This window comes from Chionomys nivalis, chromosome 18 (genome assembly GCF_950005125.1).
Source record: "Chionomys nivalis chromosome 18, mChiNiv1.1, whole genome shotgun sequence".
In the NCBI taxonomy this organism is placed as follows: Eukaryota; Metazoa; Chordata; class Mammalia; order Rodentia; family Cricetidae; genus Chionomys; species Chionomys nivalis.
In genome coordinates this window covers 59,665,791-59,681,576 of record NC_080103.1, presented here as the reverse complement: position 1 = coordinate 59,681,576, position 15,786 = coordinate 59,665,791, and the positions used below count along the sequence as shown (strand labels likewise).

General features: G+C 44.4%; 1 protein-coding gene across 3 annotated transcripts in view; it reads left to right on the top strand.

Moving 5' to 3' along the window:
* The window catches only part of St6galnac3 (ST6 N-acetylgalactosaminide alpha-2,6-sialyltransferase 3), a 438,926-nt gene that overhangs the window by 171,433 nt on the left and 251,707 nt on the right, over positions 1-15,786 (top strand). For all 3 annotated transcript variants that reach the window (XM_057793364.1, XM_057793363.1, XM_057793365.1), the window contains exon 2: positions 6,155-6,349. In XM_057793364.1, the coding sequence (XP_057649347.1) occupies positions 6,155-6,349 (195 nt within the window). The remainder of the gene's footprint in view (positions 1-6,154; positions 6,350-15,786) is intronic.

The window sequence follows — 15,786 nt, the reverse complement described above, 5'->3', positions numbered from 1 at the left end:
AAACCCATTTAGGGCTGGTACTGGCTCTTTTTTGACCATTTCTCTGAGAGCACACTTGCTGGTGTGACTTGTTTGGTTTGAATAGCAATGGCCCCCATAGGGACATATATTTGTATGCTTGGTCGTTAGGAAGTGGTGCTAATTGAGAGGGATTAGAAGATGTGGCCTTGTTGGAATGGGTGTGGCATTTTTTGGAGGAGGTATGTCACTGGGGTTGGGCTTTGATTTTTCAAAAGCATGCACCAGGCCCAGTGGCTCTGTCTCCTGCTGCCTTCAGAGCCTGATGTAGAACTGTTTGCTACCATGCCTGCCTGCGTGTTGCCGTGCTTCCTGCCCTCTTGCTACTAGACCACACCCCTGAAACCGTAAGCAACACCAGATGAATGCTTTCTCTTGTAAGCATTGTCTTGGTTGTAGTTGTCTTCACAGTAATAGAACGCTGATGAGACAATGGTAATCAAAGACTTCAGTAGTGCACACACTGAACTCAGGCTCTAACATTAGACTAGGATCTCAGTTCCTCGGTTTTCCAATCTGCTGTCTGTGTGATGGGTGGGCCACTCAGCCTCAGGTCTTCATGCTTGTCTGGGAAACATTACCTAAGCAGGCTGCAGTGAGATTGTGTTAAGATCCTCTTAAGACTCAAAGAACTGCTTTATGTGGGAGCATGCCTTTTAATTCCAGCACTCAGGAGGCAGAGGCAGGTGAATCTCTGAGTTCAAAGACCAGCCTCTACAAAGCAAGTTCCAGGACAGCCAGGGCTTTTACAAGAGAAACCCTGTCTCAAAAAAAAAAAAGATTGTGGTACTCAGCCCTGTGTCTGTCCTGGACTTAAGTGGCCCACTGGGTGCCCTGTGTGTGAAGAAAGGATGGTCTCAGAGTGAGTGTTGCTGCTCTCCACTGGAATCTTCATGGCCATTAGGGGCGTTCGATGGAGCATCATGTCTCACCAGGACATTTCACCTTTTTATTACCACTTTTCTGACTGCTACCCAGCAAAAACATTTTCCCTCAGAGGTCACTGTCACTTAGTAACTGGGTCTAAACAGACTGTTGACCCCACTGACCTAGTAAATGAAGGTTTTATTCATATACTCTGACTTTGCTAAGTCATCTTCCTGCAAATGGCCTGAAGTTTTGTTATGCTCACCAAGAAGCCAATTTGGAGCAGGACAATGGTGAAAAATTGAGCCACACTGATGACATGTTTCAACCTGAGGGAAGAATTGTCATTAGACATGATCACCAATAAGCAATAGCGAGAGACAAATCAGGCTGAGAGATGACCGGATAGTCACAAATAATCTAATTGGCACTGCATTTTAAATGTATTGGGAGGTAAATTTCAGCATATGAGGAAAAATGAACACTTCTGAAATTCAGCTCCTTTATTATAATCATGCAATGTCATTTAAATAGAAACACATACATTCTCTCAATGGTCATATTTATGAAGGGGACCTGGGAAGAAATTAGCATTTGACTGGGTTAATAAAGTCTGTATTGCATGGTGAATGGTTAATTCTGTGAAGGAAGGATAAAGACATCACTGAACGTGGCCTGTGAGTTCTGTAGGGGCACAGATTGGGTTCTTTCCCCTCCCTCAGGAACTCCCCATGGAGTCTGTTTTGAAATAAGTGTTTCTGCTATAAAGTCTGATGCGGTACATTGTATTCAGCTCTAGAGAAAGAGCAAATGGAATGTCACATTTTCTGATGTAGATTTCTAAAGTACACAGGGGATTAAATTCTAAATGTCTCAGCTGCCAAAGGCCCCTTCAGACTTCCCCCAAATGAGAAACAAAGAAGGAATGAACTTTCCCTGAAGCAATTCATCAGATCTACTTGGGCACAGTGGCATCCTCTTGAGCTCATAAGAATAAGTTGCCCCAAATAATTCAAGGGTTTGCAGCTGCTTGGAATATTGGAGAAAGGTTTCTCTGGTCTTTAGCAAGCTTTTCCCATGGCCTGATGAGTTCTCGCCCACTAGCTAGTTAATATCCATCAAGTAGGCAACAGGAGCTGGTAAGTTGGGTCTGTCGGGTAAAGTGCTTGTAACAAGCATGAACATTCGAGTTCGGTCCCCAGAAGCCATGTAGAAAGCAAAGCTGCACAGAATGAACCCCTAGTACCAGCACTGGGGAGAGACCACAGAGATGGGAGGACTGGGGGCTCGTGGCTGGCAATGAATCACTAAACTCTGCATTCAGTGAGAGCTTGTCTCAAAAGTGTGGGGAGTGATTAGTAAGATGTCCTGCCTGGCTTCTGTGTGTGCATATACACAATCACACTGTGTGACATCTGGCTTCCTCTTGTATGTCCCCCAACACACTGTGTGACTTCTACACACAAACACAATTCACACTGTGTGACCTCTGGCTTCCAAGTGCTTACACAGATACACAGTCACAAATGCGCATGTATGTACACAAAAGAATTTAACAACTGACACTAGCAACCTAATAACACCTTCCATTTTTAGAGTCCGTTGTTGTCTGGCGGTGTTCGAGTTTTTCACTCATTGTAATCTTGGTGTATCTGACCTTAGAGGAATGGTTATATGTTTTGTGCGTCATGAAACATCTGTTGGACCAAGCCTTTCACACGTCTACTGACAAGTATTCACAAGTATTGACTTTTATTTTCTCGAGTCTAATTGGTGGTTCTTTTACCTTCAAGTTGTTCTGATGTTTTCTGCTGCCCCACTGTCTGTGAAACTGATCTTCTGAGTGTTGACTAGCACACGGCAATTGCAGAATAAATTTTTATGATCAGTTTAGCATAATCTGCCAATCCTAGTGTACATAGCAGCCTTCTTATCAAATGTTCTAACGATTCTGACAAAAAAGTGGCCCATGCAATTGCTCTTCCCAGGGCTGCAATGCCCTGAGGGTTGCTTGCTCTCCTGCTTCCATAGGTACCCTATTTGACAAGCAAGGCCTGAACTCTCCCTCTTAATACCAGACCTCCCTTCCTCTGGGCTCCTCAACCACCCATGCAGCCTCCCTTAACCTCATTTGACACATATTTCCTTATCTGCTTTCCCTGCCAACTCTTGTGACTCTTTGAGGTTGTTCTGCCTGGTTGATTTCATTTTCTTTCTCAGAACCTTCCCTAGTCCAAACTCGGTATGAAGTCCAAGGTGTGGCTACCTTTATGTGTGTCGTGTGCATTGGTGCCCAGCTCACTTCTCCATCCTGTGTCTCCTGCAGATATACACGCAGGCTCTCTGCATGTAGCCGTGTGTGTGACAGTGCCCAGACCACGGTCTTCACTGTGGCTGTGGTGTGGCAGAAGTGACTGCTAGGGAGCACACATTTGATTCAGGGCCTGTTGTCCCTGCCTTGCAGAGCTTCAAGTTATACTCAGGTTTCAGGGTGCCTGTGTCAGTGCTGTTACTCCCATGCAGAACAAGGGCAGCATCGCATTAGACAGAGGGAGAAAGAACATGGCCGCCATAACATAGCGGAGTGGGGCTGGAGGTCTGAGCTATGAAAAGACGACCCCTGGCCCCGTCGTGAATACAGTTCCAGGTACAGCGAGAAGGGCAGTGCCTGCTCTCCACCCGGTAGCCCACCCACTCTTTGCTCATTTTAGCTCCTTGAGTAGCCCAGAGACAGGCATGGATTCCAGGGGCGCAGGCTTTTGCTACCCTGACTTCATTCTGAAGTTTCTCTTGAAAGTGGTTGGCTTACTTTTTGTTGCCTGCATGCATTCTGTAGGTGTGGCTGTTGTTGGTTTAGGAAGGATCCTTTGTGCCCAGACCTCCAGCTGTGCAAGTTCAGCTAAGAGAAGCAGAGGGCCTGCTGGGCTCAGGAGTAGAGGAGAGCAGGGATCACGTCTGGGGCTCCTTCAGAGCAGCCTGTTGGTCTGAGTGGTGACAGAGAAGTGTGACTGGCCTCTTTGGTTTTAGTTTTATTTAGCTGTTTCTTCTGGTTGGTGCCCCTTAAGCTTGTTAAGATCCATCACCTCATTTACGCTGTTACCTTGACACATTGCAGGGCTGTGGACATAATGATTCTACAGAAGAGCAAATTAAAACGTTTCTTCATGATTAGAAGGTTAAATGAGGGAAGGCTGTGGTAGTTAGTGGGGGAGATAAGGGGTTCTGAGGAGGCAGAGCTCAGGGGACTCTCGGGTGATTAGAAAATTAAGCTGGCTAGACAGAGGAATGTGGGTTTTACAAATTATAAGAGCTGAGCAGGAATCATGTGACGGTCGCTCTGGATGCTGGCTCTGCTGCCTGGCTTCAGCTGTGAGCCAGGAGGTAGATTTCTGTTCTCCCTTGAAGTTCTAGAGCCAATTACCACAGGAAGCAGCAGGTCCCAAAGCCATCAATGATGGCGGAAGGCCGGCCAGTCATCCTCAGCAGCTCTGGTTTTCCTTCAGCTTGAGTCCAACTGAGAGTTGAACCCAGTTAGGGGCCAGCAGGGGCAGGTCGCAGCAGCTGTTCCTACCTCTGCTCCCAGTTCTCTTCTCTCTTCCTGCTCTCACTTTGACTTTGTCTCTGACTTCATGACTACTGAGCTTCGGGTCCACCAAAAGAGCCAAGGGCGTTAGCATCTGGCTCCCCGGATAAACTATTGCAACCACAGTGACTTCAGCAGAATTCTCCTCGAACACTGTTGTAATCTAGACTCAAGGTCAGCTCTGAGTTTTGTGTCTCCCGCTAAAGTCGCTAATGTCCTCTTCTGTGTAAACTAAGAATCTTTCTTGAATCTCACTGTTTGTCACCACTGCTCCAGTTTCTGTCCTTGGTTTGCAAAACCTGTACCGAAAGACCAGCCTCCTATTCATTTCTAACTAAGCCCTCCCTGTTCCAAAGTACCCTGAACCATGCTGAACTATGACATAGCTTTCGTCTTTAGAAATCTCCAACAAAAAGTCCGCTTTGACTTCCGGCCATCTCCCAGACTCAGGGCTCACATTTTAGCGCAGTTCCCAGGGTGGCCCACCATAGTTATCACTGTGTTTTCCTTCTGCTAAGAGAGAAGGATGGATTCCCACAGATAACCCATGTTTTCTTGTTTCCTTGCCTGTTTCTTCCATCTAGAAAGATCTGTTCACGCATCCCTACCAATCAAAACATGCCTTTTATCAAGCTCCATCTTGAGTGTGTATCATGCTCTCACCCCGCCAGATGCAGTTTTCTGGCTTTCTTCCTTTGCAGTCCATCCAAGGGGATGCTCTTGGGCTATTTGCTGTGTGGTCTTCTCTCATCTGGTGCTTAAGATTTCGAGTTTACATTGTGGGCACGGGTGGCCTTTCTGTTGGTAGAACCCTCTGGGTACAGCTCCAGAAGTGTGAGGTGGGAATGAAGCTGGGGTCGGGGGAGGAGCCATGCCTTTTCCCGCAAGTGTTTGCTGTATTTCTTGTATGATGTAAGGTGTGATATACTATGCAGAGGACATGGATTCAGAGAGTCCTGTGACAAGTTCATCCAGTGGCTTCAGGAATTGAGAATCACGTGGTAGAAAAAGAAATGGTCACAATTGTACTTTGAGAAAATCACAGTAAAGAGGCCTTTAAAAAAGCAAGGGTTCTCAGCCTGTGGGTCGTGACCCTCTGAGGGTCGCTTATCAGATATTTACATTATGATTCAGAGCAGCAACCAAATTAGTGATGAAGCAGAGATGAAAATAATCTTACAGCTGGAGGTCACGAGAACGTGAAGAGCTGTATTAAAAGGTTGCAGCATTAGGAAGGCTGAGAACCAGGGCTTGAGTAAGGGGATGAGACTTCACCTCTGCTGGGGCTGGTGGCGTGGAGGGAGCTGAGGAAGAAGGGTCTCTTATGGTTGGGCGTCTGGTTTGAGTTCTGCAGGTAAGGAAGAGGAGGGAGGAGGGCTGGGAGAGTACAAGAAACTTTCTGCCCGTGCTCACCCAAGGATGAATTGTTTCTGCTCCAACTGAAATAACCTAAAAGACCAAACCCTTTGATTCTTCTAAGAGACACCCACCTCCATCCCACCCGGCCTCCCCACCCCTCCTCTATCCCACCTCCACCCTGTCCGCCCCACCCCACCTCTACCCTACCCTGCCCCTATTTCACCTCTATCCCACCTCCACCCTACTCCCACTCCCTCCCCTCCTACTCTAGTGGCTGCAGCTAGTTGAAGGTCACTCACTGTCCTTTTCTTCTCGGCTGTATTACAGAAGAAGTCTGTGGTTGTGGCGAGCTTCACAGCGCTGTGCCTCTTGCTGCTGGCTATGCGCCTCGTCAACGACATGAATTTCCCTTTGCTACTGAGCTGCTTTGGACAACCCGAGACAAAATGGATCCCACTGCCCTACACATTCAGGCAGCCTCTTCGGATTCACTATGGATACATCAATGTGAGGACCCAAGAGGTAAGACTTGAGAGGGTTACCTGGGAGAGTATCCATGGCAACCATTTTCCAGCAGGAGCAAGATGGCTTCTGAGTCATTGCGTTTACCCGTTCTGTCCCACTGAGATTCTTTGGGTCCCTGACAACTTTTTTCTGTTTTCTATTCTTAGCTACTTCTGACACATGTCTAAAATCCTTCACCCCCTCCCACATCAAACCATCAAATCACTGACTTCCTATGGAGTTGAAGCAATTACCTGTTTTCCTGGTGGCTTGAAGCTTAGATACATATCTTTCCGTTTAGATGCTCTGATCAGTGGTGACCAGCTGGAGAACTGACTGGCTTTATTTCCTGTAGGTCACTTGACTGGCGACAGCTCTTTATAGAACTGGAGAAAAGCACCTGTCTCTTTATAAGTCTGTCATCCTTAGACGTAGAGCTGAAAAAAACGGGAAGCTGAATTTTAACATTTGTAGTGGCTGCAGAGATAATGGGATGTAACATCTTCCCACATTTAAAGGGGTTAAAACCCTCTAAATCCTGCGGTTGCTGAACTTTTAAATCTTTGTAACCAACTGGTGTTCCAGGTGAGGGTGGCTATATATTGACAGCTAGGAAGAGTACACTACTCTGGAAGGGTGTACGTGTGTGTGTGCACGCGTGCACACCCACAGACGCACACGCCTGAAAGCCAGGAGACACGCCTTGGACAGTTTAGGATCAGATTCTCAGGCCATGTGTGCACTTTTTGATTGTGAGGTGAAGTTTCTGATCTAGAGCTCACCATGTAAGGTATGCTGACTGACCAGGCGTTCCAGGACCCACCTGTTTCTGCCTCCCCAGGGCTGGGATCACAAGCATGCGCCACCAAACTGACAATTTATTTTCTGTTTGAGAATTTCACACGTGTTTTGATTGGATCCATTCCAATGTCATGTAGTCCTTTGGAACCTCAGAGTACCACTGGCTTGATCTGTGTGCTAAGGCCTCTGTGAGTTCTTCTGTACAATGGCCTTTTGTGTTCAGAGCGCCTTTCACGGCAGCCCATCTGCCCTTATGAATGTAAATTTTCTGGACCCTAAATTAGGTGCTCATGCTCACATGGAGAAGACTTCAGAGTTTTGTCTCATGAAGTACAGGAGGGAGGGAAACCCTCAAATAATGAGGAGCAAGCAGAGCTATTGAAACTGTTCTCAAGTCATTTTTGTGGGGTGGGGTAAGTGGGAGGCTCGGCTAGTGTTGATTCAGAGTCAAGCCTGTTTGAAGTTGTTGGTGACAGGTTCAGTCACCAGTGTATCCTAGCACTGAGGAGAATCTGGGGGCCAGAGCCTGTTGGAGAACGGCTCTTCTGTGGCCCATGGTGCGCCCGAGTTGTCGCTTCCTGTTCATTTCACTCTTTGAACATTGTTTTTGTATCTCCTGGATTTATAGACTGTTTATTAGACCTTTATAGCTGAGGGGGAGGCATCGTTAATAATACACGAATTCCTCGGAGTCTTGGTGGATGTGCATCCTCTAATTGGTTTTAAATTAACTTTGGGAAGTCTCTTGCTTGAATTTGTTGCGTGTCCTGATAAATTGATTACCTGTATAAAAATGTGTCTTTTACGGAAGAGCTCGCCTCGCTCTTGTCTCTCGTTACATTTATGTCTGGCTGTCACTTAATATTCTGTTACTCTGCAGTATGGGTTAATCATTTCACAAGTGCCTGTCACAGCTGAAAACGGAGCATATGGGAAAAGTACCTCATGAATTATGCTCACGAGAAATGTACCACTGGATGGTAAAGCCCTGTGATGGGTCTCAGTATTTGTGAATCAGATTTTGGAGTAGCCTCTCCTTCCTATTGCCATAGACTCTGCCCTGCCTCCACTCCCGTGGTGGACTGTACCCTCGTAAACCATGAGCCCAAATAAACATCTCCTCCCTTAAATTTCCTATCTTCAGGTATTCAGTCACAGCTATGAGAATAACTAAGACAGATCTCCATGTACAATTAGTTAAATACATTTCTCATGCTTTCCTTAGGGAAGCCTGTGCATCGACATGAGTGCTGGCCATGTCCCTGGATGAGGGGACAGCAGAGGGAGCTGCTTCCGTGTCTGTGCTCTGGGGGTCATGACTTGAGGGTCTCAGGACATTGATTCCGCTACCTATCACTCAGGTCTCTGACTTTGATTCTTGAAGGTTAAGTCATAACCTTTCCTTCCCTATTTTTCCCCAAGATCTCATGGTTAATATCATAATATAAAATAGAACTTTAAAAGCCGCAGAGTATTTTAAAAATTATAACATATAAATATTTTTATTAGGAGTAAATGAGGAACCATCCTGTGGTATAAGGGCAGAGTAATTATATTATCAACACACATTGAACATGACTTTAGAAAAATTTGTCATCCATGAGTGTTTAAAAAACGATACATACTTACACTTGGCATTATTCTGTAAACGCCGTTTCCTAAGCATTCATCTTAAATTAATTGTACTAGATAGGGCAGGATAAAGGATCTAGACACTTGCCCCATTTGGCTCGAGGTATCACTGTTCCTCTTATTGAGGTCATGGCAGATGAAGGGAAAAGAGATTCACCTTGGGCTGGGTTCCAATCTTAGTTTTCTACCATGGACCCAGCCACTGTGGTGGGTGTTCTGTGATGTGACGTGGTATGAAGGCAGACATTGCCTAGGGAAAGCCACCCGTAGGGCACTGGCTGCTGGAGAATCCGCTACTGATGACCACAGGAGGCTGCCCCTAGAATTTCTGGTGATCAGTTTCATGGCAGCCATCCTCCTCAGATCTGATCAGAGAACCAGAATGTGCTAGAACTGGGAGGAGGCAGGTGTTTGGAAAAGAGTGGCCCTTTCTATGATGTTCAGGGACCCAGAACACAGCAGGCAAGGCTAGAGACTGTTTTCAGTCTCTTTTTAACAATTTAGGCAGAATTGCATCTTTAAAACCCGAGAATCTTGTAAAGGCTCAAGTACACAAAATATGAAGGCTTTGCAGCAGTTGCTATGATAGACAGGCCATGCTAGTCTAATTATAGATGCACATAACAGATTGGTGTTGCGATAGAATTTCCTAAATTGTGGTTATTGTAACAATTAAGGAACAAAGCTGACTTTCTTTGCAATAAAAGAACATGCTCACCACATTCAAATAAATGTGCACTTGTAACTAATGCTGGCATGAATGGATTTTTTATGTTTGGATATGTAGGCTTTAGATTTTACAGAAGTATATGGAGAGCAATTATATGCAGATGTATGCTCCCAAAATTTTAAACTGATCAACTTAATTGTTAATTAAAGTTTGGATATTCCCATTTGTGTAATTATAAAGAAAGAAATTTCAACTCTTAAGTTGCTTTACAGAACGAAACAAATTAATGTCTAATAAAGGTTGCTTATTTGACACATGCAGGTTGGGTTTTTCATTTTAAACCTGACTTATTTTTCTAAGGGCTTGAGTGGTGGGGGAACGATTTTCTCAGGCAGGCTGTGAGATAGCAACCCTCAGTCAGGAAACAATGGAAGACAGTCGGGACAATGGAAGACAAAATGCAAAGGTGGAGAGGATTGACACCACCAAGGGTTGAGACAGTTCCAGGGTGATCTTGTGGCTCGTGAGACAGGAACATGACACGTAGCTTTGACTGTCAACCTGACAAGTCTTTTCTCACCGTGGAGAGAGCCTCAATGAGGAACTGTCCAGACTGTGTTGGTGGGCGGGCATGTCTGTTTTCCTGTTGGCGTTAATTCAGATGGGAACTCCCACCCTGCATGTGGACAGCACTGTTCCATTGGCTGAGTCGGGCTGTAAAGAAGGAGCCAGCTGAACAGTGAGGATGCATTCCTCCTCCTCCTCCGCTCTTGACTGGAGTGCAATGTGACCAGCTGTTTTAAGTTCTTACAGCCTTGACTTCTCTGCCGTGATAAAGCCCTTCCCCCCAGGTTGCTTTTGGTCATAGTGTTTTCTCACAGAAATGAAATGGATCTAAGACAGGTAGTCAGGAGCAGGATGGAGCAGGTGGAGAACCTGGAGAAGCCAGGATAAGAGCAAGCGTGAAAGAATCTGCATTGTCTCTGAGCCCATGAACAAGGCACTACTCCCAGAACTCCAGTGAACTCTGACATCTGTATTGATAATCAAGTTGCCTTAGGTTTTATAGTTCTGGTTCGGTTTCATTGATCCACTCCCTTCCATTTTAATTTTGTTGCCATTGATGGGCTGTTGCTCTGGTGTGGAGTGCTTTCACCTTCACCATGCAGATCACACAAGTGGTCAATTTTAATTATGCTCCATTCTGTTGCCTTAACATGGGCACAGCTATGTCAAGGGATTCAGAAGGCACGCATGATGCTCTGATATTGCAGAGATGGAAATCAAGCATGCATTGGGTAACTCCTGGGCTGATTTTGCTAGAGTCAAGCATACTCTGTACAGTTGTAGAAATATGAACTGTTATATAGTCATCCAGACTACAGGAAATGGAAAGCTGTTATGATGACCTAGGATGTGGATGAGGTCCTTGGAAAGGTCACACTTGTACTTGTGAACAGTGGTACATACAGAGGGAAAAATATATATGCATCCATACTCAAAACTATACATCAATGTGCATTACATGCATTATGCAATATATACATGAACCTGTGTTTAAATTTCTACTTTTCTAAATACAAACATGTATTAGTGTGCCCATATACAATGGTTAATCTGTATGTTAGCCTTTTGTACAGTATGATAGTGCCTCATGAGCCCGTCGACTCTCTGCTTGCTCTTTACTGTGGTTAGCTCCCCCCTCCAGAGCACAGGGTTGACCGCAGACTCAGATTAGTATTAGAAAACGAAGCGGCAAGATACAGGAACAAGGCCCAGGAAGCACCATTCTGAACCATTCCCATATTTTCATTATAGTTTTCTTGCAACACTGTTGACAAGAACTTTTCTTTCTTGCGGTGGCAGAATATTTGGAATATGATTGTCTGGGTGGCCTGTCATATTCCCACAGAGAGTGAGACCAAGACACAGAAGTAATACGTTGTAGAGGGAATTGAAGTCTAAGGTCCAGACTTCAGGTCCAGAGCCCAGCCGTGTCGGAAAACAGTCTCGCAGCTCTGTGGTTTTATGTAGAGAAGTCTATAAACTCCGCTTTCCATTTTGGCTAATTTTAACTTTTATGTCACTTGCAGCCAAGAGACACAGCAAATGCATTGTTGTTTTCTAACCACACCCAGGATCAGTAGCTCATTTTTGAGTAAGTTGCTCTCTAGAGAACAGCCAGCCAGCTTTCAAAGTCTGAACTCTCAGACTTGTTGGGAAGCCAAACAGCAGAAGTCGTCTATCAGTCTGCTGCGGTGGCTGCAAGGCTGTGCACTGCGGGCCTTTATCAGTGTCTTTGTCAAAGACCGAGTACCTAGGAGCGCGCTGCTTAGTAAACCCTCTGATTCTTGGAGGGAAGAGAATGAAGGCTTCAAATCCAAACGCGGTCTGGACAACCCTGACCACTTACGGAATCTCTGGCCATACGTGCCTAGCTGATAAATCATGCAGTCATAATATAATTATCAGGTAAAATTGTCTGTATTGCTGAGGCATCAGAAACCCCAAGAGATTGATGCTCACTTTACGTACCACATCTGTTACGGATGAAAGATCCATTAGTACCACAGTTTTTAATATAGTAATTGTTTCTCCAGGAAGACAGATGGGGATTTTATTCATCACTGATCCTTAGGTAGAGAAATGCTCATATTCCAACTGTCACTTTACCACTCTTGAGAAGGCCTATTAGAAATTCAAATATTTCATTTGTGATAAGAGAAGGAAAACAAAACAGTTCACCTTGATTAAAGGATTGAAAAAGTGATAGAACTTGGGACCTGGTGTTAAAAGTTTTTTTCATTTAGTTTTCCTCGAGCTGATAGGCCGGCAGAGTAACAGACAGGATTGATCCATTGGCAGTTATCCTAACCATGAGTGCTAGTCAATCAACACATTTAATGAGTACTTACTGTGTTCCAACCCAAATGTGCCAAAGATCTTCAAGAAGTTTTGAAGGTGAAGTTGACCGAGAAAAAGGGACTCATGTTCTGGAACAATGCCATCTAGAGAGTGTTGAATCTGAAGGCCAGCTGAGTCTCTGTCTTATATAACAGGATCATTCCATAGTTAAGAATCGTGAACATTTACATAATTGCAATTAAACAATTGTGTGTCTGGAAGATAATTTGTCACTAAGTAGGTGACATTAAATTATGATTACTCATTTTTCAGAGTAAGCCATATGAAAGAAAACATCTGATTCTAAATATTTTGTTGCAAAAGTAACCACACAGTTTCCACAACAAGAACTAGCCAACAAAGCTGGAGAAACGGCACATGTGATTACCTGAGCTCTTGCCCAGTGGACAGACCCTCCCCCATGAGGGCCATGGTTTGAGTGGTGTCCATCAAAGGTCCACCTGTTAAAGACTTATTCCCTAGGGCGTCACCACTGGACCTCTGCGAGGTTCATGGCAAGTGTTTAGGTCGCTGGGATTCTACCATTGACGGAAATTGTGAGCTAGGTATCTTCCTCGGCTCCTCCTACCTTTTGGGGGAAGGTGAGTAGTTCACTCTGTTGTGATGCATTGTTTGGAACCTGAGATGTGGTAACTCATTGTGACAGGTCCCACCAGTGCGAGTCTTAGCTAGGAACCTCCAATACTGTGAGCCAAAAGAAATGTTTGTTTCTGTAAGCTAGCTATTTCAGGTGTTTTATTACAGTAATATGAAGCTAGTACACCAAGTACTCAATGCATATATTATTGATTTCCAAAGGAAAATGAAATTAAGAATTCTGATCAGGTCATACATAGTTTAAGATAATCCGACAACCTCCCGTTATAAGCCAGAACATGATGAATTAAACAAGAACATATTAGCTAATGCCCAACAGCCCTTGTCTGAGAGGAGTGGATTCTTCAGGTCCCAGTAGCTGAGAGTGGGAAGAGAGAGAAGGATAAACACAGGAAAGGATGCTTCCTGGTGCTTTGTAGAGTTGAGTGAGGGGATTGGGTAGCATCAGCTCTGCAGGACAGAGAGTGAAGCCCTTAGATCCTCCCCTGCCCCACACACTAACCTAATGCTGAGCATTTGGAGTCTGGAGTTGGCAACCTGCAGGGAGGGAGATAATGGAAAATAGCACAAAAACAGACAAATAGGCATATTTTTAGATGTGCTTTATGGATAAGAAAGAATCATTTATGGCATGCTCGATCAGATCCTAGCGATCTTCATGTTCGAATTTGACTTTCATTTTTCTAGCACCCCCCAAAACTGAGAAATTAGCCCAGACTTGGCTCCCAGCCAGAGATAAACTAGGGCTGAGGACACTGCAGAGTCCACTAGGGAGGTACTCACGTGACCTGGACACAAAGGACCCTCTAAGGTATCATCAAGGCTCATGAGATGTGCGGGAAACGGGGTGCTGAATGTGCCGTGTTTGCGGCAGACGCTGCTATTGGCTGACTCCATTTCCTGGCCCTTGCCCTGGTCTCCCATAATTCAGTAAGTTATTGCTCTGGTGCCTTCTTCAAATCTGAAACGTTCTGAATTCTAAACCACCCCTGGTTTCGATGACAGAATAAAGTCACCATGGACCTGTGCCCAAACTTGAAAGTGATGAATCAAAGCCTGGAAGCAGGAGTCTAACAAAATTATATAGCTCTGCAGAATGTTTAAATACCTGAAAATTATGAGAATGGATTTATAAACAACCTCCGAGGTCCCAGGCAGTGACCTCTTGTTTTCATTGTAGAGATCTTTTGCCTCCTTGGTGAGACTTTTTTCTATTGCTTTTTGTTGTTGTTTTTGGTATTGTGAATGAGAATTTTTTTTTTTTGCCTCGACATCTTTCTCTGCAAGACACTGCTTGATACGTGGAAAAGCTACTACTGCTTCTGTTGTTGACACATCAGTATTTTATTTCAGTTTTTATGAAAATCTTTATTTTATTCACGTATTTCTGGTAGGATCATTAGGGTATTTTAAGCACAGGATGATGCCATCAGCAAAGATAGGTAATTCTACTCGTTTCCTTCCTATCGGTATCAGTTCCATTGCTCTTTCTCACCTTGTATAAGCCTGTATTGAAAAGTGGAGTGACTGAATATCCTTGTCTCATTCCTGTTTTTTATAGGCAATGCTGTCACTTTTTTATTTAGTATGACGTTGACTAAGTGCTGGTGGTTTGTATATGCCTCTGTTATGTAGACATGTTTCCATGTTTCTTCTTAGCTTCCACCTGGCTTTTGAGTCCATGCTGAACTTTGTCAAGAGATTTTTGATCATGTGATGTCTGTCTCTGGCTCTGTGTATGTGCTATGTTTGTTTCGTTTATTGATTTGCATACATTAGACTATCTTCATATCCTATAATGAAACAAATTCGTTCATGGTTATGATGTGTTTTAGATGTTGCTAAATTCTGTTTGCAAGTATTTTATTTAGAAATTTTGTATCTAAGTTGATCAGGGAAATTGGTCCGTAATTGTCAGGTGTGTGCGCATATATATGTGCATGTGTGTGTTTGTGCATGCGTGTGTGCTGGTTTTGGTGTCAGGGTAATGCTGTGCTCATAGAATGAATTTGGTTGTCTGTTAGGTTCTTTCATCAGAGTTTGTTGCTATGATAAAGTATTTCAACAAAAGCCACTTAAGAAGGAAGGTTTTATTTAAACCCACAGTTTATCTGATACACATTGGTTGGAAAATCAAGGCAACGGGAGCTTGAAGCCATTGGGTGGTCTGTGACCACAGCTCAAAGAAGAGAGCAGTGCATGCATGGATATTAGTGTTTAGTTCTCGGTTCAGAGGGATCCCTTGCCCAGGGAATAGTCCCGCCCACAATTAAAATGGGTCTTCCTGCATTAACTAAAGCGATCAAAGTGACCCCCCACAAGCATGCTCAGAGGCCCACATTGGCGGGGGGGGGGGGGGGGGTGTCTAAATCCTGTTAACAAAACAACCACAGGCAGTGTCCTTTTTGGATTTTGTGGCATAATTGGCAGAGCCTTGGTGCATCTCTTTAGAGATCTGGTAGAATCAGCGGGGAATCTATTGAGCTCTGGGAGCAGCTTTGTTGGAAGAATCTCACTAGTTCAACTTCAGTCTTCCTTTTGTTTAGCTGTGCTTAGGCTCAGATCCTTCCGGTTTAATTTTGGTTGTTGTATGTATGTAGGAATTTATCTCTTCTACATATAGATTTTCAGTGTCTTCCTTCAAGGTCCTCTGGCTACTGTTGTCTGTCGCAATGCCCCCTTTCCATCACTAATTTTGCTGGTTTGGGTCCTCTCTGTTGGCTAGTACAGTGATGTTTGTGGATTTGTTTATCTTTTCATAGAATCAGATCTTTGTCTCATTCTTTGTCTTGTTATTTTTAGTCTCCATTTTATATATTTCTTCCACATT